Source organism: Sparus aurata, chromosome 1 (genome assembly GCF_900880675.1).
Source record: "Sparus aurata chromosome 1, fSpaAur1.1, whole genome shotgun sequence".
Taxonomy (NCBI): domain Eukaryota; kingdom Metazoa; phylum Chordata; class Actinopteri; order Spariformes; family Sparidae; genus Sparus; species Sparus aurata.
In genome coordinates this window covers 21,057,389-21,081,582 of record NC_044187.1, presented here as the reverse complement: position 1 = coordinate 21,081,582, position 24,194 = coordinate 21,057,389, and the positions used below count along the sequence as shown (strand labels likewise).

The following is a 24,194-nucleotide window of genomic DNA, read 5'->3' as shown; positions in this document are numbered from 1 at the left end:
ACATTTAAATTGGACGAAACTTAATTAAGATGGCTGAACTGTGTGACTGTGTATCTACTCACATTCTCGGAGAGGTCCAGCAGTGCCAGCACAAAGAAAACATACTCCTGTCCGTTCTGCAGTGGACGGTTGCGGAAGTCTCCGTAGTTTCTCCCGTCACCCAGCGTGAACTCCAGCGGGAGGAACTTAAAGTGAGCGGTGACATAGGCCCTTGGATCTGATTGGCCGGCTTGCCTGCGTATGCGGAGGGCACGACTCACACTGGTCCTGTTGATCTCTTTCAGGAGCTGGAAGGGAAGAAAAACAGAGGATGGATGAACAGAGATACATGGAGGAAAGGATTAAAACAGAAATGACAGAAAATCGAGAGTAACGGGCATCATTTGGTAATTATTTTGTTCTGAGTGCAACATCAAATCAAAGGCCGTCAGTGACACTACTTCTCAATTCCTCTGACAAAGTAAAGGCAGTGCAGTCTTTTCTCTGGAATTGTAATATTATTTTCCTGAAAAAAAATCTCTTGCGTAATATTTGGGAATTATTTTCCTGACTTTTTCTAGCAAACAACGCCTTGGAAGTGAAGGGCACTTTTGGCATTTTCACCTCACACAAAAACACTCATCAGTGAAGGAACAATGGGCTCTATTGAGCATTATCACCTAAGCACAAATGTCTTCATCATCAACTGGATTGCCACCGCATTTATCCATTGAGACAGTGGGCACCATAAAAACTCTATTCAAAGTAATCTCATACACATGAATGTGCTTTCAGAGCGCCGTAACGAGGTTATTAAGTCTTTAGAAAAAGGAATTAGATGGGAAATATTATGTGAAAGTATTGTTTGGATTGAACAAGCAAATGGATTGCCAGGTCATCTACCTTTGCATGATTAGATAGAAGTAGTCTGATATAACAGAGACAGAGGACTCGGCACAATAGTTTGTTTATGTGACTTCAATATTCTGTCCAGTTCAGAGTATCAATGCGTCTGTCAATGAGCAATTTGAGGGAAGCGAGTTAGAAAACAAAATTACACATCATCTAAAAATACAAGTCTGACAATGTAAGAAAAGAAGCTGAAATACACACAGATTTACGGCAGTGGACAGTCCATATTTTGCCAGCAATATCCAAACATCCAAGTGAGGGCTGCACTATGTACCGTTTCAGCAGCCACAATAGTCACGTTGCAGAACATGCACACTCAAATGAACTCAAAAACATCACGCTGCAAATTTTTATGTTGCTTGATACAAAAGGAAATGGCACTAATGTAGTAGAGGCGAGTACCATTGATAAGCATAGTTAATGCACACATATTATATGTTAACCATCAAATTTCATGCCACAGTAAACCATGAGACAGGTACACCACTGCAGCCCGACATACAGCTGATGTAAAATATATTCTCACAGGCACAAGCTTGAGCAGTTTACTTTCTGAGGACTTGTTCAGTATTACATTGTACTTGGGATCGTTGTGTTTTGCCAGTAATCTCAAAAACAGAGTTAAAAACACCAGTCGCTGCTTGTTCTTTTGGCATGGAAAGTAAATGAAAAGGTTAAAATACTCTCAGTAAAGCACTTAACATAGTCTGATCTACTCCAAAGGAGTTTAGCTCTCGTAGGCAGTAAAAATGCTGCTGAGCCTTTCTCACAATGACATCTGTATTTCTATTAAACCTCAACCTGTCTTCAAACAGTTCCCACGTATGTGTGGGTCTGAATGATTTCAGCACTAGAAAGTCTGCCAGTGATGGAAAGCTGCCCATTTGTTGTGGTGATGCTTCCATTGATTTAGTTTTTAGATGTGTGTCAGCATAAAAAAAGATTTGTCACACCTGACCACAGATTCTTGCATTACGCTTTTGATTACAGCTGCAACAATTAGTCGATTCATCGATTATTTGATTGAAACAATATTAATTGCTCCATTCAATAATTTTCCAAACAGAAATGTCAAATATTTGCCTGTTCCAGCTTCTTACATGTAAGGACTTGCCACTTTTCTTTGTTATCTATGATTGCAGTTGAGTTTTTGGTGTTTGAAGATGGCTAACTCCCTCTGGGAAATTCTGATGAGCTTTTTTTTGTATTTTTTTTTTTTTTTTACCTCAAAATTTTACAGACTAAACAATCCATCAATTAATTGTGAAAATAATCAGCGGATAAATCAACGATGGAAAAATGGAAAATGTTAGTTGTAGCTCTAGTTTTGATCTAAGAAAATACATGATAACGATTTAGTCAGCAAATCTTAACAAACACATAAAATATGATGATTTTTATTACCTAAAAGAATCATTTGTACACAAGATACAAGATAAGAAAAGGACCCGACGCTGCTTTGAACCAGTGGAATTACAAACTCATTCAGATTCTCAGCTATTTGCGACTGTCAGAGTTCTTTCAGTGAGAAAACTGATAATACATCTGATGTGTTGATGATCTAAATGAAACGAAGCTTCGTCACCTATATCTCATGTTCACATGCATATATAAACCTTCTCTGTATCATACATGACCGTCGCTCCAATCATCATCATCACCCTCGACATCAGCATAACCTTACAATAAGCTGTTTACAATGACCATTATTAGCTGTTGATTAGTGTAATATGTCTCACCTCATCCAGGTTCATCTGGTCGGGCTCCTCCCATGGATTTAAGAACTTCCCCCCTCTCTGCTTCTTCAGCGGCACCACCACCACATAGTAACCCCTGAAACACAGCACACGCTGGGTTCAGGCTTTTTTAAAGGAATGCTCCGGTTAGATGTTTTGGGATGTACAATTATTTCCATTTTGCTGAGAGTAAGATAAGAAGATTGATACCACTGTTATGACTGTACAATAAATACGAAGCTACAGTCTATAAGCTAAGGGGAAAAATGTCCCAAACTCAGGAAAATGTTTGTCAGCAGTGATGGTGTGATCCAGGTTGGTTCCATTTGGTATCTATTATTGTTCTTGGTTACGACAAGCAGATGAGATTATCAGCTTTGTGCTTTCATTTGGCCTGTTGTGGGTGTCCTCAGACTAGCTTTGCTGCCAACACTGTGAAATCCCTCCTAATAGACCAATAAATGAAAAAGCAGCAGCGGGAGGAAGCTGTACAATTTCCTCACAGGGTCTTAAAAACAATTTATTTAAAAACAACCTAATTGGAGCAAATTTGGCACAAATTATTATTAAAAATACTCACACTTAGCCATTTCATTACACCAAAGTCTTCAACCTCATTCTCTCAACTCATCCGTTGTCATTACCTGACTTTGGCCGTCGTCTGCACGGTTGGTAGCTGCACAGTCACCATGCCATCTGCGTTGGTCTTTCCAACCACCATGGGTTTGGTTTTCAGGATGTCTGGGGCGGTGGTGGCCGTGACACGGTGCTGCAGACCCCCAGCGCTGTTGGCCCGGTTGGTGAGCAGAAAGGAGTACTGGGTGTCTGGCTCTAAGCCAGTGATCAGCTTCTGAGTCTGCTTTCCATCCACCTCTACAGACTGGCCCTTTCCGTACAGGATCTGGACACGGGGTAAATCACATAGTTTGACAGTTAACTGCATACTTTGCAGTGCAAAAGACAAAATGCAGCACTTATTGTAAGTTCCTAAATATTCCACAATGTCTTTATTTGCCTTGACAGAAAGAAAAGGAGTTTATTTCGCAGAGGACATGAGCGTTTGTCTGAGACCGGCAGCTCTATAGTCGCTGGGTCGGTCAGTCCACCAAAATGTCACCCTTTTGTGGCCAAATTTGCCATTCAGGTCAAGTCTTTGTGATTTTGTGTGCATCTGAATGCATGACTGCGTGTGCGCCTGCATGTACCTTTCCGCTTGTTAAATTCCCCTTCAATTTTATTGGTATAATTTGATTAAACTTCAGTACAAAGCTTAATGTTTTGTCTTTGCTGTCGTTGCTGTTGGGCGAACTTCCTCTATCTAGGTTGAATTAAAAGCCTTCGAGCAGCTCAAGAGGCATTATATGACTGCAAGGCTTCATCAATTATCCAACAGGAAGTGTTGAAGTTAATGAACAGCGACCTAACACGGAGAAAAATGGGAAACTAATGGTTGGAAATAATATGATAAATTATGCTGAATTTTCTTTGCGAGTCATTGTAGAACAGGTAATTTCCCCATCTTTTATTATCAGCCTTCCTTTATTTGTTTTTACACCATCTGAGACCTGACTCATTTGAATTATGGTTTTGATTTAACTACATTTAAAGGTGCCCCATGATGCTTTTCTAGTGACAGTTGATCTATTGTTTACAATCTGAAATTTAAAACAATTTAAAACTCATGTTAAGTATTGCAAACTGTTATACCCTGTATAACTTTTTTTAGGTCTGAAAAAGAACAGAGTGCACGGTGCTCGTGCTCATGCAAATCTACTCACGGTAAAAGGCAGGGCAGGGTTCTTGTCTCGGATTTCCCAGGACAGCAGGACTGAGTTCTTCATGGCAGCCTTTACTCTGAAGTTGGTGGCAAAAACTGAGGCACAAAAATATAAAACAAATAAACGTGAATATGATTTAAGTCTCATTGAATCTCTCTTCTGAAGCAAAAGTAATGGCCTTACCTGTTTGTCATTCTTTTAGTACCAGTCTTAAGCTAGCTATCTGCTCTTATCAACACACAGTGAGTCCGACTGGACAGGGGACACTTGCCCAAGACCCAAGACTCTTACCTTGTTTTGGGAAAAGGACGTTGGGTCTAAGACTACAGTGACAAGACAATGAAAAAGGACACTTAGGATGTTGTCACCAGACGTTGAGTGTCTGAATGAGTGTGTGTGTGTGTGAATGTGGGACTTGTGCACCATATATGCACAAATGCGCTGTTAGGAAGGGTGTGTTGCATCCTGAGCGATGAAGATGGGTTGTTAGGAGGTGAGTGAGTCCTACCTTGGTCTAGCCGCTGCGTCCTAAACTGGACACTTGGGCTGTACGGCCCAGGGCCGACAGCTGTGAACGCGCACAACCTGACATCATACACAGTGTCTGCACTCAGACCCTCCAACAAAACACTTGATTCCGGAGTGGGCACCACAACTTCTGAGGCGTTCCCTCGACTGTTTATATCCTTGTACAGCACAGAGTACTTCATAATTTTCCCATTTTGCTCAATTAGAGGGACTGATTTCCACATCAGCCGGATGGAGTTGGCAGAAGCCTCCTCTGAGATAACATTCTCTGGGTATCCACTTGGGGCATCTTCTGGAGTGGTCACCTCCTTTACGGCCTCGTCTCCATAGCCCATTTTGTTACGGGCAGAGAGTCTGAACACATAGTTAGCTCCCTTGTGGATGTCCTGGGCTGTGTAGCGGTTTTCTTTGGTGGGGAACTCAACCACCGTAAAGGGGAGGACGTCGCTGCGGCCGAAGGTGAGGCGGTAGCCCAGGAGTGGGGTGGGTGGGTTGGGTGCAGGGACCCACTGAAGCAGAGCAGTACCTGAATCAGTGGCACTCACCATCAGTTTGGGCTTCTCAGGCACTGGAAAGAGGGAAAAATGGAGAGAAAGAATGGTAAAAAGACAATTAGAGGATAATTGCAAAGCACATATTTCATTGCCTCAAGCAAAATATGATTAATATGGCACCAAAAGATGGCTTCTTACTGGTATAGCAAGGTGTGACAGAGTGAGACATAAACCAATTCACTGATTTAATGGTCTCTAATGATCATTAGTGATGCTTTAGTCTCATGGATCATTACTAGCTATGTGTGTGTGCAGACACACTTACGTGGCAGGGCAGTGCAGACAGAAACTGGTTTGCTGCGAGCACCATCCCCCTTGGCAGTGTAAGCCCCCACTGATACAGAATAGGAAGTGTCTGCCTTCAGGTCTCCAAGAACCACCTCCTACAACAAACAACAAAAAGCACTGTCAGCTGCAGGAGGTAACTTACTTACGTGTGGCCTCAGGACAACGAGCAGGGATTCAATTTAATGAAAAAATCTGGGTCAAAATTGGTCAAAAAGGTTCAGCCCCAGTGACCAAAGTTACAAATAATTTTCTCCACAGTTTACAGGCACAGAAAGTTCCTCAGCTCTTTTCTACACCAACAGCCAGAAAATTCATTTTCTCAACAAAACTCAAAACAACTATATCAAATTATCTCAGCAGAGCTCAAAATGTGTTTTTTCCCGCAATACAAAAATGTCATTTCACTTTTCAGACACTCAAAACTCATTTAGATTTGCCTCCATCTAAGCACTAATCTGAATATTTTCTTCATTTCCTGGCTTGCAGAAAGCATAAATAATTAGGATATTTTGGCAATACCCGCAAATGACTCATATCAGTTATCTATTTAATGTTTTTTTTCAATTTTCTTTTATTAGAAATCCTGGAGAAAAAAACAGAATGCACAAATGAAAAAGGCACCTCCTGCCGGGTTTTAAGCCCTCGCTCTGGTCTCAGGAGATTTGAGAGCTACAATCTCATAAACATGACTCATCTACTCTCTGTGCTTTGTTGTTATTACTATTAAATAATAGAAGGGTTTACTCACGTATTCAGTTGAGTCATCGTATTCCCACTGAGCAATGGAACCGTGTGGAGAAGAGGGAGAGAAAAACACAATTCATAATATTTAGGATGTGATCTTGAAGACTTCAAGTCAAACACATCATCTTTTACTGCCATTAGTTTCAATCTATCAGCAGTAGGTGGCAGGTATCAACAGATTTAAGTTCATTATTTTTCCTTGACAGAAATTGAATAATGATTGAAATTTAAAACAATTAAGGCTGTTTAACCTGACCACATGAGTGGTTACATAAATGCCAGATTGTAATTGATTGAATTTGTCTGACATTTTGAGGAATGCTGTTATTTGCTTTCTTGCTATGAGTTAGATGATAACTTTGCTACAACTTGTTACTTGTATGTGTGTTAAAGAGGATATTTATGCTCAATTTTGTCATCCCGCCAGGAATAAATTGAGTAAATGTGAGGCATGGTGATGTAGGGTGATGTCACAAAGTCACAGAATTAAAGGCGGGACTACTGATGAGGCATTTAAGGAGCAGTGTTTTCTGTTGGAGAGTGGAGGTTCTGTTGGTGCAGACCTTTTTAACTTTAAAGATCTTCTACATGCACAAGAACCTATGTAAAACACCGAAGGAAAAGAAAAAAAAACAAAAAATCATAATAGGTCTCCTTTAAATACAAAGCCACAACCTGCAGGAGTCAGCTTAGCTTAGGACTGTAAAAACTATCAAAACATTCAACAAATAACATACAGTATAGTGTGTCATCATATGAGCTTTAGAGGTCCTGGAAGGAAGATTTTGTTACCTTAGACAGAACTGAGTTTCTCAGTTTTTTAATGACAACTAATGCTAACTAAGAAAACCATCTCTGGAGAAAGAGTGATCTTCACATCCAACTGGTGGCAAGAAGACAAATAAGCATATTTCTCAAAATGCCTGATGTTAACGAAGGTTTCTGCTCAATTTGTCAATTTATTTTAGGATCATTCATAAGAATGTTTAATAAAGTCAGATGTCATAGAGAAGGCTGATATAGAGGCTGTGACAGATGGCTGAATTGTGCAGTTGTACAAACAATGAATAGGAAAACAAAACATGTAAAAATTGGCATTTTATCTACAGTAACAGATGGCCATATTCTGTCTCTCTTTGTCAAATACATCCAGGTAAACCCGTGGGTTTTGAAAGCTAATAATTTCCTAATGCCTTTAGTGAAACTATGATTTCAATGTGAATATTTACAATAAGTAAAAATGTTAATAAAGAAAGTTTATCGGGCATTTCTTAATAAAAAGTTCCTGACTGTTAATTTGATCATAAGGTGTTAGAAAGAGTATGTAAAGGTCACCTGAGAGTCCTCTATGAGGATGTCCTTGATGAAGGGCTGACCCTGAGGTTCTCCGTAGTTCATCCTCACATAGTGCACTTGGTAGCCCCGGATCTGACCGTGCTGCCGCTCGGGCGCTGGTGCTCGCCATTTCACCCTAATGGCCGAGGCGTTCACAGTCTCTGCCTCCACCCCTCGCGGAGGACCGCTTGGAACTAAAAATGCATTTTGGGATAGAGGTCAAGGGTCACAGATGAGGGTACTCAAACCTCTCATGTATAGGTCTTCCCTTTTTTTCTAATAAAAAATTCTAGTTGTTTCAGGGGCAATAGAAAAAACACCCAAAAGCTACAAAAAATTTAAAAATACACCCCGCCAAAAAGTCTAAAACTGGTCTGATGTCTGGGGAAAAAAAAAGTAAAAATAGTAAAAAAAATGAGAGTGCTCGAGGAAAACATGGAGGAAAAAAGCAGTGGAGGATAAGAAGCAAATGTAGAGGAAGATAACAATGGCAGATAGAAAAGGATTTGTTGCCATGGGCTGATAAACAGTGGCAGGCAGTCAAAGAGAAAATACTGTTATCAAGAAAAACCTCTTTCGTGCTGCCAAAAACTACACTCCTCCCGACAAGAAAAAATATACATTGCAAGAAAATATATAAAAAAAAGAAACTCCAGCCACCTCTTGCTATCTGGCCTTTGCATAAATACTTGAAAGAAAGCCGAGGTGAGAAAAAATCTCTGAATGGATGCATTGGGAGTGTGTGAATATTTAGAATATTACTGAGAGTCAAAATAAAATACACTTATTGAGTTAAGCTTAAAGATATTCAAACAAGTGTCTAAGAGCTGGAGAGGAGATGGAAAGGCAGATTGTCGGTGAGAAAAGGTGTGGAAAAATCCGAGGAAGAGCAACAGCCAAAGGATTTGTTTTGGTATTGTTAGCGGAGAATAGAGGGGGAAATCCCAACCTTCACTTTCCCCCAAAAAACAGATTATATTAGATGAAAGTTGTGGGAAAAGACGCTGGCAAAAAAGAGGATAAAAACGACTTGTGGAGAAAAAAGGGTTGCTGTTGAGAAGAGAGAGCAGTGCAGAGGGAGCAGCAGGAGGGGATTTCCGGAGGTTTCTGGCGGTTATGAAGGAATAAAGGAGAGGTTTTGTGAACTGGAGGGTCTGACAGCGGTTCTTAAATGCATCATCAACTGCCTGGATTGCAGGGCAAGGAAAGACAAAATGCCTACACTGGCCAGTGGAAGAGTTAGTTTAGGATGCTATGAGCTCATTAGTGCTATGTTAGTTAAGAAGCCATTGTTAGTGGGGCGGACCATCCTAAAACAGGCAGGGGGGGTTCGTTTGGGAACATACCATCTTCCTCGGTGCGGAAAAGCAGCTGTAAACTTTCCGGTCCATCCCCAGCTTCCGTCTGCGCCCGTATCGTTATGCCATACTCAGTCCATTTCTCCAGGTTTTCCAGGAGATACGGGGAACTTTGCGGAGGAATTCCATCAATTCTTTTAGAGATCTTGTTGCCCTCGGTAGTGGAGTACTGGATGGAGTATCCTGTAATAACGCCGTTCTGAAACTCCAGAGGAGGTGGAGCCCAACTTACCAGGATGCTGGTAGAACTGGGACTGGTGCATGTGATGTCCTGGGGAGGTGCTGAAGGAACTGATCGACCAGTTTTTGAGGAAGCACAACAGGGGTTGTTTGGGTAAAATGTTATTTGGTGGTGTGTGCGAGTTGTTGTTGTTGTTGTTGGTGGGTGGAGAAGTGAGGAAGTGAGGTTTTTGCCATGAAGGAAATGGGGATGATATTGAGCAGACGAGAGACAGAGAACAAAAGACAAAGAAACATAAAATGAAAACAAAACACTGGAGAACAGAAGCTCGTTACGACAAAATGAGCCTGTGTCTAGAAAGCAAGATGGCTGAACAGAGATACTGGATGATGGGCGTCAACTTCTGTTTGGCAGAAATGTTTGATTAATGAAAACGAGTGAATGGCTTAAAAAGAGATGCAACACAAAAACACTGACTAGAGCTTCAACACACAAACATACCTGCCCATAACTTACTTGTCCTTACAGCCTACCCAAGCCTCTGTGATCCAACACGGAGTTTATCTCTATCTACGCGCCTCTGGCTTCTTACCTTGTCTTTACTGATTCTCTTATAGACCTCAGACTGGTAGCCAACAAATTAAGTTTCTTTGCTTTTCAATTACTCTTAAGTTGTTTGGTACTGTAATTGCTGAAATACCATTTTGAGTAGGAAAAGTTCTGGGAATCATAAAGGAGCTACTTAATGGTACATTTGTTGAAATATCAAATCTGAGGTCAGTTAAGGTCTGGAGTCATGGCGGCCTCCTTTTGACAATGCAAAAATAACTGTTTGTGAACGCACACATTTATAATGGTCTGATCTCACAGTCATGTACTAATGATTCAGCTTCCGTGGCAATTCTTTTTGCATTGTCAAAATAGAAACCTTTCACTCTCTCTCTCGATCACACACACACACACACACACACACACACACAGCACTATCTACAGTTCAACCTACGCGTCTGTGGCGTGTCGATGGACACTTCATTGGTATACGCCCCGATTCCGTGCTTGCTCTTGGCAGCCAGTTGAAAGGTGTAGGTAGAGAAAGGCTTCAAGTTTTTCAACAGGTAGGAGGTGGTGGGCTCGAAGCTCACTTTCTTCTGAAAGGACATTAAGACAACGGGATGGCAGAGGAGGTCAGGTCGTGAGCACAAACAAAAGAAAGAGGTTGTATTAACTACTCAAGGTGTTCAATAAAATCTACCTGTGGAAGGCATACTATGTTAAGTCAGGTTCTACTAGTGAGATCCTACTTATCTCCTGTTTGCCCACCCGTCCATCTATTCATTCATCTGTTCTAAATCTGTGTACACCCATCCAACCATCCATGAATGTATTGTATATTTCACCCGTGTCCGTTTGTTGGTTACACAATAACTACTATACGGATTTCAAAAAACTTGGATGGAGGATGGATCTTGGTGCAGAACAGACCTCATTAACTTTTGGTGTATTTTTTTTCTCACTTTCTTCAATATCGTAAGGAGTTATTAAACGTTTCTGTAAATTGTAATTAATACATTGATCTTGATTAAGTTGGTTGGTATCTATGAGTGAGTACAACTTGATGCAGTTCCTAATACAATTCTGGATCTAGACTATTTAAATATAGGCTTTATTGAATTAAAAAAGGGACTGTACAGCCTTAGTGGAGGTATGCACTCGACTTAATGCCAGTTAGTCTGGCAATACAGTCCTGTCAGCTACCAATCTGTCCGTCTGTCTGTCTTGTCTTACCTCCTCTGTGTCGTCAGCTCGTCGGTACACCAGTTCATATCCTGTGATCTGGTTGTCAGGACCACCCTGGGGTGGGGCCACCCAGGACAACAGGATACTGGTCTCAGACTTGGCCTCACCCTTAAATTCTGAAGGTTGGGATGGAACTACAGAGTAGAGGAATACCGTGATTAGTAAAACAAAGTTTACATATTTTCTTTCTCATATTTTTGCAAACACGTTCAGTTCAACATCTGTCTGATACATTCCCACCATCTCTTACCTCCAGTCTTGGCTATAATCTGCAGGTCCTGGGACAGGGGCCCGTCTCCTACAGAGGTGAAGGCCAGCACTCTGATGTAATAAGTCTTGTTAGGAGTCAAACCCTGGATGGTGATGAAGTTGGCGCTGCGCACCATCTGCTTCTCCCACTGCACAACACAAGCACACAACGTGATGCATGAATGCAAGCAGACACACAGATGCACACTCAAGTGTGAGACACATGCAGGCAAGTTATCTGTCATCTGTGATTCATAAGAGCAGCAACAAAATTAAGCGCACACCTGGTTGACTGGCAGCATGTTGTCTGATGTGTAGTACACTCTGTAGCCCACCACCTGTCCGTTTGGTTCCTCTGGTTCATCCCAGTGGATGATTGCTGTTGTGGTGCTCAGCATACGACCTCTGACCTGCAGGGCAAAGAGGAGGAACTAATTTAACAGCAAGTTTAGTTAAAGAAATGTGGCTTAGTTCTTTTGGGAACTAAAGACAACTTAAAAATAACACACTATAAGCCATATTTACTGTAAGGAGATGCAGAACCCACAACAATAATAACAGGTGGCTGCGATATCGCTGTAAAATGACACGTATTGAATTTTGCGTTCTCAAGCGCTGACCTGTCGAGGAGGCGATGAGGGGGCTTGCTCGGCTGTGCGAGCCTCCACCACATCGCTGGAGGGGCCCTGGCCGATGGTGTTTACGGCGGCCACGCAAAAGTCATAGTGGGAGTACGGGCTGAGGCCGCCTACGCTGTAGCGCGTTGTGGCGATACCATCGATCTCTTTATAGGGGTCATCGGATCCTTTGGCACGGTGCTGGAGGGAAGAGAGAAGAAGGGTATACTACTATATCTGTCTGTCTGTCTGTCTGTCTAAGTACACAGTCTATCATAGAAATTGTGTGAAACTAACAAACTGCAAACATCAGACTCTTATTATACAACCAAGATTTACCCACAGAATACTTTTTGTGAATTTGAGTATTCATTCATTCATCACCTTGCTGTTCTTAGCATTTAAATTCATTACTTCATGTGGGCAGACAGCACTCATAAGATTTCATTTCAGCAATTTGGCGTCTTTATGACAATCAGGAGAGACAAGAAACTCTTTTCTTTTGCAGCCTCACTTTCTGACTTTCAGGCTGTTAATAACTGTTTATGTTCAAACAGAAATCCAATGCAGCTTGAGCCATCTTTAGTCCTTTGTGTCCAAAAGCGTGTGTGCACATGCAGCAGCGTCTTGGTGTCTAATTCACACCTGTATAATGTAGTAGGAGACAGGCTCGGGGTTGCCAGAGTCCCAGGTGAGAGTAATGCTTGTTGCAGTTCTTTCCGTCACCACAGGGATACCAGGAGCCTTCGGCAGAGCTGAGGGAGAGAAAAGAGAGTTCTTACACACTTTTTTATTTAAAAAGGACATCTTGATGACACTTAACAGGAACTTTGGACCCTAATCAACTCACTCAAATGACTGCCTTATACTTAACGTCACTCGAACAGAGTCAGTTTAATAATCTAATGCTCCCAATTCATGGAACGATCTGGCAATTTAGAAGCAAGATCGCACATCTCCCTGCCTTATTATTGCACTATTTTTCTTAATCCTCATCTGTGTTTTCTCTTTATTTTTAAGTTGTCTGTAACTCAGTTCTCCAGGTTTCAATAAAAGTGATGGAAACATTTCATTAAACAGACCAGCTAAATATACTAGAATTATACAATGACCATAATATTGGCAACGCAAATACAAGAATTGGACCATAAATATAATCAATTGAAGTAAACACATTTAGTGAGATCAGCAATTTGCTTTGATAAATTATAATCCCTTCAAAGACTGTTTAAAGTGGCCGATTTTTAATCCTAATTAAACCCCCTGTATACTGACTAATCTGAATACGTTTACTATATTGTTGCTTCTTCACAAACTGTAATATTTCTTTCCCCTCTTATGATTCTGAATATTGATATCATTGTATTTATTTATGTCAAACATTGTTTTTATCCTTACTGGTCGTACTTTATATTCCTTTTGTGATATGGACGTTCTCACTCTCAGAGTGAAGAAGCCTTCGCTGTGGATGGGTCCTCTTATAAATACTATTTTTTATTCTTATCACACTTTGTTTTCAAGCCACAAGGTGTTTTTTGCCTAATTCTACTGTTATTGGATTGTTAATTAATTGGTGGCATGAGTGGCATGGGCGTGGTGTTTCATATCCTCTGCTCATGGATATGTAACATGAGAAATTATTATTTAATAGCTTGCTGTTTTTTGTTTGTGTACAAAGTGTGGCTGAATGTATGAGCTTAGAAGAGACTAACTCAATATTTATTTATTATTTATCTATGACAATTATTATCAATACTCTGCTGGAGATAAGGGTTATTCACCATTTTTTTGTAAAATGTAATTGTCAATTTAAATAAATGTTGAATTAAAAAATTTGTTAAGACAAATACTCTGAAGTGAAGTGAAACATCAGCACCTTCACCATAAGCACATACAGTATATAACATCACACAAAAACCTACCTTTCACAATGATCTGGGCCACCGCCTCAATCACTCCAAGTGTCGACATGGCGACACATGTGTAATTGTTGGACTGGCGCACGTCAGTCAGTTCCAGGACGTTGCGACCGATGGGCATGTCGTCCTCAGGCGTCAGGTCTTCTGCTCCCAGCATCCACTTCACGTACGGCATCGGGGAGCCCACTGCCACACAGGTGATGTTGACGTTCCCCCCTGGCATGATCTCGCTGTCAGCTGGGGGGATGGAGAAGCGAGGGGGGACGCGACGCACTGGAGTAGACAGCGAGAAGAGCAGTGATTCGAAATTGACACTGTATAGTTAGATGGTTTTCTGTTGTTCAATTTGCTCTGAGATGAAGTTTTATTGCATTCAAAGAAGACCTAGAGCATTCACACAGTGTGGTACAACACCGCTAGGGCACATGTGATATCAAAATGTTTTATTCATGGTGTTTTTAGGTGTGCACCGTTAAATATTTTATGAACTGAATCACAAAAGATACTCACAGAAAAAAAAAAAAAAAAAACTCACAGCAAACACACATGCACTCACAGGGAGTAAAAAGAAGAATGCAGGGTACACTACATCTCAAAGGAGTAACTGTACAGGCAGGTTTAAACCTTCCGCGCCTGACATAAAACAGCCGAGACACACAAACACAAACGGCAGTTTAATGGAAGAAAAGCAAATACTCAGGAGAGACTCAAAAGAGCCACACACAGACGTTACTGTACCAACCTTCTCGCAGCTCTGCAGAGGGAGAGAGGACAGAGCACGGCGGGAGAAGGAGGAGGAGGAGGAGAGAAAAGAGAGGAAAATACCAGAGAAGAGACAGAAGACACAGAGAGAAAATAAGTTAGACAAAGGAGCGTGGCAAGGTGGCAACAGGCAGAGGGAAAGCAAAAGAGAAAAAGGAAAGAGAGAAAGAAATGAGGAGAGCAAAGAGACAAAACAGAGGCCACGAGTGGCCTGTGTGTGTTGCTGAAAGCCGCCCTGTTTAAGGCAGCCTCCCCAGCCGGCTGTCTCCATAGACCGCCTGTCAAACACTCACTGAGCAGCACTGCAAGATTTTACTGGCCCCTGCAAGCACTGTTAGACGCACATCAGTGACTCGGCGCTACTCGTGTGTGTCCGCGTATGTGTGTGCACATATATACAGTTAAGCGTAGGACATAGATGTGTGTTCATGTGTGCATTCAATCGTTTGTGTGTGTGTGTGTGTTTTTTTTTCCTATCCCTCGGAGCAATGTTAGAGTCAGAAAGGCATGCCACGCTGTTTAAAGCCTTTATTTATTCATTTTTTTTTCTGGGCGGGCAGACAACAGAGCAAAAGGCCACGGGAGTAAAAATGTCTCCAAGATTCAAACATGTGCATGCGTGTGTGTATGTGTGTGTGTATGTGTGTGTGTGTGCTGAAGGAGACAGCGCCTGAGGAGGTGAGATGCCTGTCAGATTTGGGGTGAAACGCAAGTCTTAACCAGACGAAGATTTCATTTTTTTTCTCTGAGGTCTAAAGGCTAAGAAGGGAGGGCAGAGAGATTAATAGCCTGTGTGAAACACTTAGCCTCGCCTGGGCCGATGTAAAGGAGCCCTCGTTTTAAAAACGATCCTGTTTTATGGTTTCACAGCAAAGAATTATAAAACACAGTGGGTTTAATATCATCATTATCATAATAAACGGACATTTCTAGCAGAAGATGTCTTGTGTAAAAAAACATGTATTTTCTAGGAAAAGACACCTGCTCATTCATTATCGATGTGATCCTTCAATCTAAGCGCTCTCTAATTGGACCCAACTCTTACCTCTGACATAGAGGTTAGCTGGGGTGGAATAGCGTGTCCCATCGCTGTTGGTGGCAACACACTCATACTTCCCCTGGTCTGACTCCTCACTCATTTCTATCTGGAGGGCACCTGGATGGATGGAGGGATAGAGGATAGAGAGAGCAGAGAGAGAGAGAGAGAGAGTCACACAGAAAGATGGTGAAGAGGAAAGAGCAATTACACAAAAGTGGAAGACATCAGATTGTCCGTTATAGTCCAAAAAAAAGACACAACGTAGAAATGGTAAGAACTGCATAAAGGGTAAATGAATCTGAGGGAGTTTTCAGCAAAAAAAAACAAGCTGAACTCTGTATGAGGAATGCTTAAAAGGGAGCCAAATCTATTGGGAGAAATTAGCACGTTTCTACCACTGTCAGCAGGAATCAGCCCAAAACAAGGGTCAGCTTCCTGATTTAGACATTGGAAGACAACAAAAAAAAGAAAAAGAAAAAAGAAAGCACTGATACAAAGCCTACAAAAACGGAGAATGTAGTCTTCATGCAAGGCAGAAACAAATCAACCAAGCAACAAAATATGTGGAGAAATCCAGTCATAAATACAGCACTTGTGAAAACTCTCTGCTGAAAATTAAGATGCAGTTACATTAGGGAGCAAATCATGTTTTAGAGTTCAAGGATAAAACGTCACAAAGATATTGCCATGGCCATAAGATATCCCCCAACCCTTACGGATCCACCAGTGGGATCAGGAGTGTGATGTCATTTAAAAAAAAAAAACACACCCAATAAGGAGGTTAAGACATCAACCGACCTCCATCAAGGTCAACAGATACAAAAAACAAAAAGGAACGACATACGCAAAGCCTTGGAAAGGGACCGACGCTTTTCTCGCTCCCTGAAAGCAGAAAAACTGTCAAAAAAGTCAACCAGAGGTTTTTCGTTTAAAGATGGTGTGGTAAGGCAAAAAAGCGCCCATAAAAACTTTATCAAAAAAGTGGTTGTTTGGGGCTTTTTATCGGCAATGAGAGAGAAAAGAGAAGGTAATGGTAAAAAACCATGGAGAAATGTGTGTGCGTTTGTGCGCGTTTGTGTGTGTGAGCACACTAATGTCTGCAAGTGAGGTCTGAGTCTTCGCCATCTGGACTTTTCAGGTTGAGCGAATAACAGCTGGGAGGGAAAACAAAACTGGGACGTTTGATTGGGCAGATATAGACAAGGTAGGAGGAGAGGCTGGGTCAGGCTAAGGTCAAGCCCCCTCCTCCACTCAAAAAGAAAAGAAAAACAAAAAAGAAATAAAAATCCGGTCACAAAAAGAATTTAAAAAGCAAACAAACGGCAAAAATAAGTGTGTTTTTTCATCTCAAACTAAGCAACAAAATAAATACAAGTAAACACATCATGCTCGAGACTGAAAACAAAGTAGATGTAAGGAGCTATATGATGTTAAACTGATGGATACGAAAGAGAGATCACGATATGGAAGGAAGGAAGCGATGGATTCTCTGTGTTACAGAGTGAACGTCGAGGCTGGGATGTAAAAAAAAATAAAGGATGGCGAGAGGATGAAAGACGAGAAGAAGGAAGGTGATTAAAAGTCAGAGTATAATGAATTGTTTGCTCAATTCCAATTCCCTCCTCTTGCACCTACTGCAGATCTGAAGCAGCTGGATGGGTATTACCAATATGGCCAAGTCCTGAGTCTTTTGGACTAAACCCACATTGATTAATCCGCCCAGAGCTACTTTTTTGTCAGATCTGAGAGACAAGTAGGAACCGGGGATTGAAAAGGAATCAGGCCACTGTGTCATGTTGGTCCTCCCAGCAGTCTTACCTCGTATGGGCGTGCCACCTGAGTGGGCAATGAATGCACGAGATTAGAGAAGGAGAAGAAGAAGAAAATGTTAGTACCACAGGAGGGGAAGGGGGATAAGGAAGGGAGGGACTTGGGGGTTGGGGAGGTAACTTGGAAAGGAGAAGAATCAAATTAGAGAGAAAAGACTCAAAATATAGATCCTTAGAGAGGAGGAGCGAGAGGCATAGAAGAAAAAAAGACCGAATAAATAAAGACAGGATAAGCCTGAGTAGAGAAAGACAGATACTAGATAGACAGAGTGACAGACTGTGACAGAGCTATAAGGAGATGGGTTATTGATTTGACTTCATTGACTTGCAGCAGGGGTAGATGTGGCTGTAGGAGTAGGGTAGTGTCTCCACTGCACTTATCTGGGTCGCTAAGAGGTGGACTGGGACTCTAAGTAAACTTAACTGCCCTGAGTCTGAACCTGCACTTGTCCACCAGCACTTGGATCAAAACCAGGTGTCATCCTGTTCACAGTATAGTGTGTAACTACATTTTAAATCTGGCCCAAAGAGAAAAATCCACCCTCCAGTACTGGTATTGTATTGTTTCTTTTTTAGGCATTCTATTCTTATTCCAAATCTCCAAGATAACTGGTAAAATGTTGACAGCGTGACATTTAGTCAAAACCGTTCTAACACGACTACGAACTGGAGTATCAGCAGGGAAATTGTCAGCAATTTAGAGTATCAGCAGCAAATGTCAAGTCCACATCTCAGCCCCCTCAGAATCAAAGAGCGAACGTGTGACGACTCAGTATCTCATCATCAACAATCACACTGTGAGAAAAAGAGAAATCAATGGCCTCAAGCCAAGAGATGTTGAGTTTACAGTAAGAGGTGCCAGGCTGCAAATAACCACCGTTTTCATGAATGACTGATCTGAAAAGCATTTTCTTGATAAAAAATTTAATCATCTGGCCTGTAAAATGTCTCGAATTATGTGCCCCCCCCCCCCAAAAAAAGGTGACATCTTCAAATTAAATGTTTTTCTTTTACATTAAACCTTTATGTGCACTGAATAAAATCATTGAAGATAGACCCTCAGTAAAAATGACACCTTGTCAATTACAAAACAAAGAATAGTAAATCAAGATAGTAAAATATTATGCAAAATAAAACATGTTATATGCTCAAAAGGCAGGTTTATTCAACTACTTTTCACATTTACATTTTCTTTCCTTATGCCCGCGTAATGACACGTAATGCTCAAATTTAATAAAATGCACCTTTTTAAATATTATAAGTAGTTACTTTGATTCTCATAAATTCCATCTACTTTAAGAGCCTGGCTTAAAATATCTAATGTAAAAAGAAAAAAACAAGTATTTCTGTGCTTAGCAACAGACATAACTTATGAATGGGCTAATTAGCCTACTAACAAAATGAATAAAGGGCAAGCATGAGGTTGTTAAAGGGCCACTCTGGGCGTCAGGCTGCACTAATCAACCAACCAACAGGTCCAAGCCCTTGGATATTCACTTTACAATGATAAAACATGAGAACAATCAGCTTTAAGAAGGTGGAACCAGAGACTGTGAAATTAGAAATTGTTTAAACGTTAATTAATGAAGTAATCGACCAAAAAAAAAAGTGGTTACCAGTAATTAATTTTCTGCCATTTAACTAATCAAATCATTGACTAATCGTTTCAGCTGTAGGGAGGTCTGAATCGGTCTCATAGGGAAACCGCTGAGCTTTTTTTTTGATGCACACATCCGGGGCATGCTCTCTAGAAGTCGTCAAAAAGCATTCTGGGAAACGGAGGACATCGCTGACTCGAGTGAAGATAATCAAAAGACATGATTCTGATTTATACACCAATGAAAAAGTACTGAAGGGCAGGCTCTTCTTTATTCACTCAACATGTCTGACTCTATTATAGTAATGTTAAAAACCCTGCTTATAAACACTTCCTCTAAACAGTAGTAAACAGGTTTAGTCTACACAGACTACACTGTACAGTCAACGTCTGAGAGTCTGAAACCTGGTCGTCCATTGATTTCTTTCCAGTGGCTCCACCAGAAGCCTAGCTAACGGCAACCTAAGAGTTGATGGCTTATTGACTGGTAACTCTATACAGCAGAATGGAGAGAGTAAGTGGGTGAGTGGATGACAGAGTGAGTGAGTGAGTGAGTGAGTGAGTGAGGGAAAGAGTAATTGAATAAGTGAAGGAGTGGGAAAGTAAATAGGTGAGTGTGAGGATAAAGTTGTTGTAATTCTTTTGGGCGTGGAAGGGCTGCAGGTGCACAGGTGAGGGTGAGGCCAGCTACCTCTAGGGTGACAGAGATACATGTGTGTATGTGTGTATGCATGTCTGTGTGTGTGTGTGTGTGTGTGTGTGTGTTTGCTTTTAGATGTGTGGGTGCCTGCAGACCCGTGAGTGTGTGTATTTTTTTTGTGTGCTTATCATATCATCTCTGTGTGTGACTGTTAGTAAAATGCATGCCATGCATTTTAATAACACCTCAACATTGTAAAAGGTGAGCAGCAGCAGCAGCAGCAGTAGCAACATTAGTGAGAAACAGTATGTAGTAAATTGGACAGTGAGGGTGTGGGCCTCGGAACAGAAGCACTTACCAAATGACTCTGTGGTTAAAAAGATACAAAGAGAAAAGAAACAGCATAGACATTGCATTACAATTGGACCATTGGTTGCACAGAGGACTTGACTTAAGTAGAAACACCTTGAAAAAGCACTGGAACTCCAAGACAAAAAAAAAAAAAATACTTTAAAAGAATCGTATAAGACAACTATTTTGTAATCATCACATAAAAGTAGCTAAACATATCAAATATCTGACATTTTAAGTTGTAAAAAGAATTGTGTAAATGCTACGATTTTAAATTTTTTTGTAAAATAAAGGTAAAAAAAGGGTTAGTCCTAGCAGGGCGTTGAGGGGATGAGCCAGAGAATTTAAAAAAAACACGGGGACAAAAGCAAAGAGGTTGTTGTTCATAAAGAAGCCAGAGAGCTGGGGGTCCAGTGACAAGAAAAAGGATTTTGGGTCGAGCCTCCAGAAGCGGGACTGAGGAGGGGGGGGAGGTTTTTTTTCCTACGACAAGTCGGGATTTTACACACTACTGTGGCTATTGACAGGCTGATTGAGATGGATTAAGTGGCTTGTCCAAGAAATCTGTCTTTAATTTGAAAAATAGAGTTAATCACTTAACATGGACACCATGTGTGCGAGTCAATTTCACACCCACGCAAGACACACTTTCCATGAAATAAGGAAAAACAAAAAAGTTATTAGATTGTTTAGTCACAGCAGTGAGCCATCTTAGAGAGGCAGCTCCCTCAGTACATGCCACCATCACTGCGGTTTACCTCGCAAATTCACGTCAGCGGAGACATTTCTTGAGATATGACTTGAGACATGTGGCGCACTGATGCATGTCGCCATAAATATTTCATAATGTTTTTACTGAGAGAAAAAATTAAACCCTTTTGTGATGGTGATTCGCACGGGAAGACCTCAGAGAGTTTGGAGAAAAAGCGGAGAAAAGTGGGGAGTTGGGCTTTTTTTTGGAGGCCTTGAAGGGTTTAGAAAAGTCGGGAACACAGTCAACTCATACCACAGCAGCAGCAGAGAGAGAGAGAGAGAGAGGGGCAGCCGAGGAACACAGCCAGAAACCACGGCAGGAGGAGTGCAGAACGGCAATAAGAAAAGGGGTGAACGAGGGCGAGAATAACAGAGGCTTTGTAGGAGCAGAAAATCAAAAATGGGTTTGGGTGAGGGGATATTGAAAGAGGGATAAAAGCAAAGAGGGAGGGGAGAAAAACCTTCAGGTGGTAATAAAAGCCGGGGATTGAAGGGAAGGGGGAACGACTGCAGGGATAAAAGCATTGGTTACCTGAGCGGAGCTGCTTGATTCGTCCGTTGTTATTGGACGTGTTGACCGGCAGGAAATCCTTGAACCAGGTAATTTCTGGGTCAGGGTTGCCGCTAGCAGCACAGAGCATGGTGGCGGTCCGAGATCGCTCCACTACTTTCAGCTGGGGGCCCATGTCTATGGTGGGGAACCCTGAGGGCAGCTGGTCCTCTGGAAAAGATCAAATGGACAGGAGTCAAAGAGAGCGCGACGTTACCCACATCTTGAGCTTGGTAGCATTGTGTGATGCTGTTCCCCAGCTTCCTCCAAAGTCCTGTCAGAGGGGCTAACATACACCTTCATCCACATCCTCTGTCGTGTTTTAAATGTGCTAACCCCAGTGGTGCATTGGCATCATCATCCCAAACGCTAACCTGATCCAGCTCCCACTCCAGGGCTCGACTCTCCCTGGGCCTCACTTACTTGTCTTATTGTGTGTGTCATTGTTACGAGGAAGGATATGAGGATACAGGTGCAGCTGCTGGTCAATTCAGTCTAAGACAACAGTCCTGCCTTCAATAAAGGTTATAATGTTTACTTTTTTTGTTGAATCTGTTTTGGAGAGGAGATGATTCAACTCATTTCAGACGCTGCGTTTTGTGGTGCTGTTGAATTGTATTGGGCTGCGACGAGAGGTGTCTCTTCCTTCATTGATGAGAACAAAGCGGAAAACGATTTTTGAGAAAAGCTCTCAATATAATGCAGTGCAGCTCGACAACACCACACACCGCAGCCGACAAAATGACGATACAATCCAATCGGCACCTCTCTACGACAGATTCAACTAAACAAGAACATTCTAATCTTCCTTGAGGTCGTATTTATCGCAGGGCTGTTGTATGAAACTGCATTAGCTTTAGCCAGGTGTAGCTAATGAACTGAGTGTCTGTAGCTGTACTTGTGCTCGAGGGAATCACACTGGTGTCTCGCTTCTGTATAAGCCAATATCTATATGTAAAAGCAAAAGTAGGCTGTCTTTTACACAGGATAAAGTAGGATAGTGTCTTAATGGAAATATTAACATGTTCATCTTCACCTTCAGCGGGCATTTCGCACAAAGCCTTGCCCATGAATATGTTCTATCAGCCTTTACATCAAAACATTTATCTTGACCCTGTCGTGGTTTAAACCAGATCTCAATATGAATCAAATTTCTTTCACCTGCATTCCGTCTTCAAGCAACAGATTGTTCGTTTCATGAACGTTACCAGGTTTGCAGAGTTTTTGCTACTTTTTGGATGCTTTTTTTCCCCAAATTAAAACTTTTTGTCAGGCTGTATTCCAGTCTTTTCTGATTAGTAGAGACCTACCACTGTGAATGACAGGCCAGTAACTTCAACAGGCTCAATGTGTGAAACCAAATGAAATGTAACTTTATTTCAACTAGACTGGATGTTTTTTCTCGCCTTGCCTAATTAATAGTCTGCTCAGCTCAGTCAGCTCTGTGAGAAAAGCCCTGTAAAAGCTCCCGCTCATATTAGTGGGTGCCATTTATGTTCAACGCAACGTTATGTAACAGGCTTGATGGAGATAATTGTTTTATTGGCTCGTTATCTGATTACGACTTGTCATTCACACTGTCATCACTTCAGTTGGTTTAAAACAAACGAGTTAAGTGTGAGCTGGTGAGCTTTCGAGGTGCTGGAAGCTGGGCTGCCTTTCCAGCTGTTTTCTGTTATGTTATGCTAAGCTAAGCTAAGAAACTGCTGGCTGTAGCTTTAAATTGAGCAGATGGTAAGAATAATATTAAACACATTTCCCACAATGTCAAACTCATCCTTTAATTTCTTGCTGCTTGCACTTGATACAAACTTAAAGCAAATCGTGACGACGCATACTTGAATAGTCCTGAATTGAGACAAAGTAAGTTGTCCTGTGCGAAAAGGTTTTAGGGTGAACTGAGCTGGTCAAAACCAAAAGTCAGATCTCCAGTGAACTCAGAGTAAAGATATGTTCCACATCAGACTCGAGCCTCGGGGCTAGATTCAGCAAGAATCTAATAGTGAGGTCAGCTGGAATAAGTAACATTTCATTCCACCTGACAAACTTATCTCTCAAAAGCTTTAGGCAACCACTCTTTTTGAATAAGAATCAATGGGAAATCAAATATTCTCTTTCCTGCTGGGAATCAGTAGCAGTCGAGTCGCACTTTTTGTCCAGCTTAGACTTTTGCAAACAACCCCTCTTTCCCTTCAAACGGGCAAGTCCAATAAAGACACATCCACTGGGACTCGCACCCTTTTGGGATGGCAAATCAAATGCGAACTCATAGGCATCCGAGGCAATTAAATCAAACATGAAGAGTCGTTCCACTGTGATAAGGGAAATCAAAGGCACTGGGCCAACTTCATTCAACTGAAGTGGGAGATTTAAAGGAGAAGAGGGGACAATGTTTGGAGGAGGTGGGGGATCAAAGACGTCTGAACTCAGTCAAAGTGAAAAAAATACTGTATTCACCCTCGGAATCGAATAGGTTCAGAGCAAATCGTTTTTTAAAAAACAAATTCTTCACTTTGTTCAAGGCTGCACTTTGAAAACGCGAGGTAAAATGTCAGATTCATGAGTCATCCATAATAAAGTGGATAAAGATAGACATGGTGAAAAGAGTCGAACGAGCAGAGAGCGTGTGTTCCTGCATGCATCCGTGCTGTATTTGATCTAGAAGTCAGTCCATTTAAATTTTTACCCCCCTTTCTTT

At 41.5% G+C, this 24,194-nt stretch overlaps 1 protein-coding gene across 32 annotated transcripts in view; it reads right to left on the bottom strand.

Annotated features, from left to right (window-relative positions):
* ptprdb (protein tyrosine phosphatase receptor type Db) overlaps positions 1-24,194 on the bottom strand; it is a 172,451-nt gene that overhangs the window by 29,114 nt on the left and 119,143 nt on the right. For 7 of the 32 annotated variants that reach the window (XM_030437562.1, XM_030438259.1, XM_030438500.1 and 4 more), the window contains 21 exons: positions 21,479-21,667; positions 20,201-20,209; positions 17,595-17,612; positions 15,783-15,893; positions 14,718-14,729; positions 13,979-14,248; positions 12,702-12,811; positions 12,060-12,257; positions 11,724-11,849; positions 11,441-11,588; positions 11,179-11,324; positions 10,397-10,541; positions 9,201-9,503; positions 7,855-8,048; positions 6,524-6,550; positions 5,753-5,870; positions 4,914-5,501; positions 4,406-4,500; positions 3,272-3,528; positions 2,631-2,724; positions 63-287 (listed from right to left, as the gene is read on the bottom strand). In XM_030437562.1, the coding sequence (XP_030293422.1) occupies positions 63-287; positions 2,631-2,724; positions 3,272-3,528; positions 4,406-4,500; positions 4,914-5,501; positions 5,753-5,870; positions 6,524-6,550; positions 7,855-8,048; positions 9,201-9,503; positions 10,397-10,541; positions 11,179-11,324; positions 11,441-11,588; positions 11,724-11,849; positions 12,060-12,257; positions 12,702-12,811; positions 13,979-14,248; positions 14,718-14,729; positions 15,783-15,893; positions 17,595-17,612; positions 20,201-20,209; positions 21,479-21,667 (3,383 nt within the window). The remainder of the gene's footprint in view (positions 1-62; positions 288-2,630; positions 2,725-3,271; positions 3,529-4,405; positions 4,501-4,913; positions 5,502-5,752; positions 5,871-6,523; positions 6,551-7,854; positions 8,049-9,200; positions 9,504-10,396; positions 10,542-11,178; positions 11,325-11,440; positions 11,589-11,723; positions 11,850-12,059; positions 12,258-12,701; positions 12,812-13,978; positions 14,249-14,717; positions 14,730-15,782; positions 15,894-17,594; positions 17,613-20,200; positions 20,210-21,478; positions 21,668-24,194) is intronic. The other 25 variants (XM_030437842.1, XM_030439403.1, XM_030439169.1 and 22 more) reach the window with 15 other exon arrangements.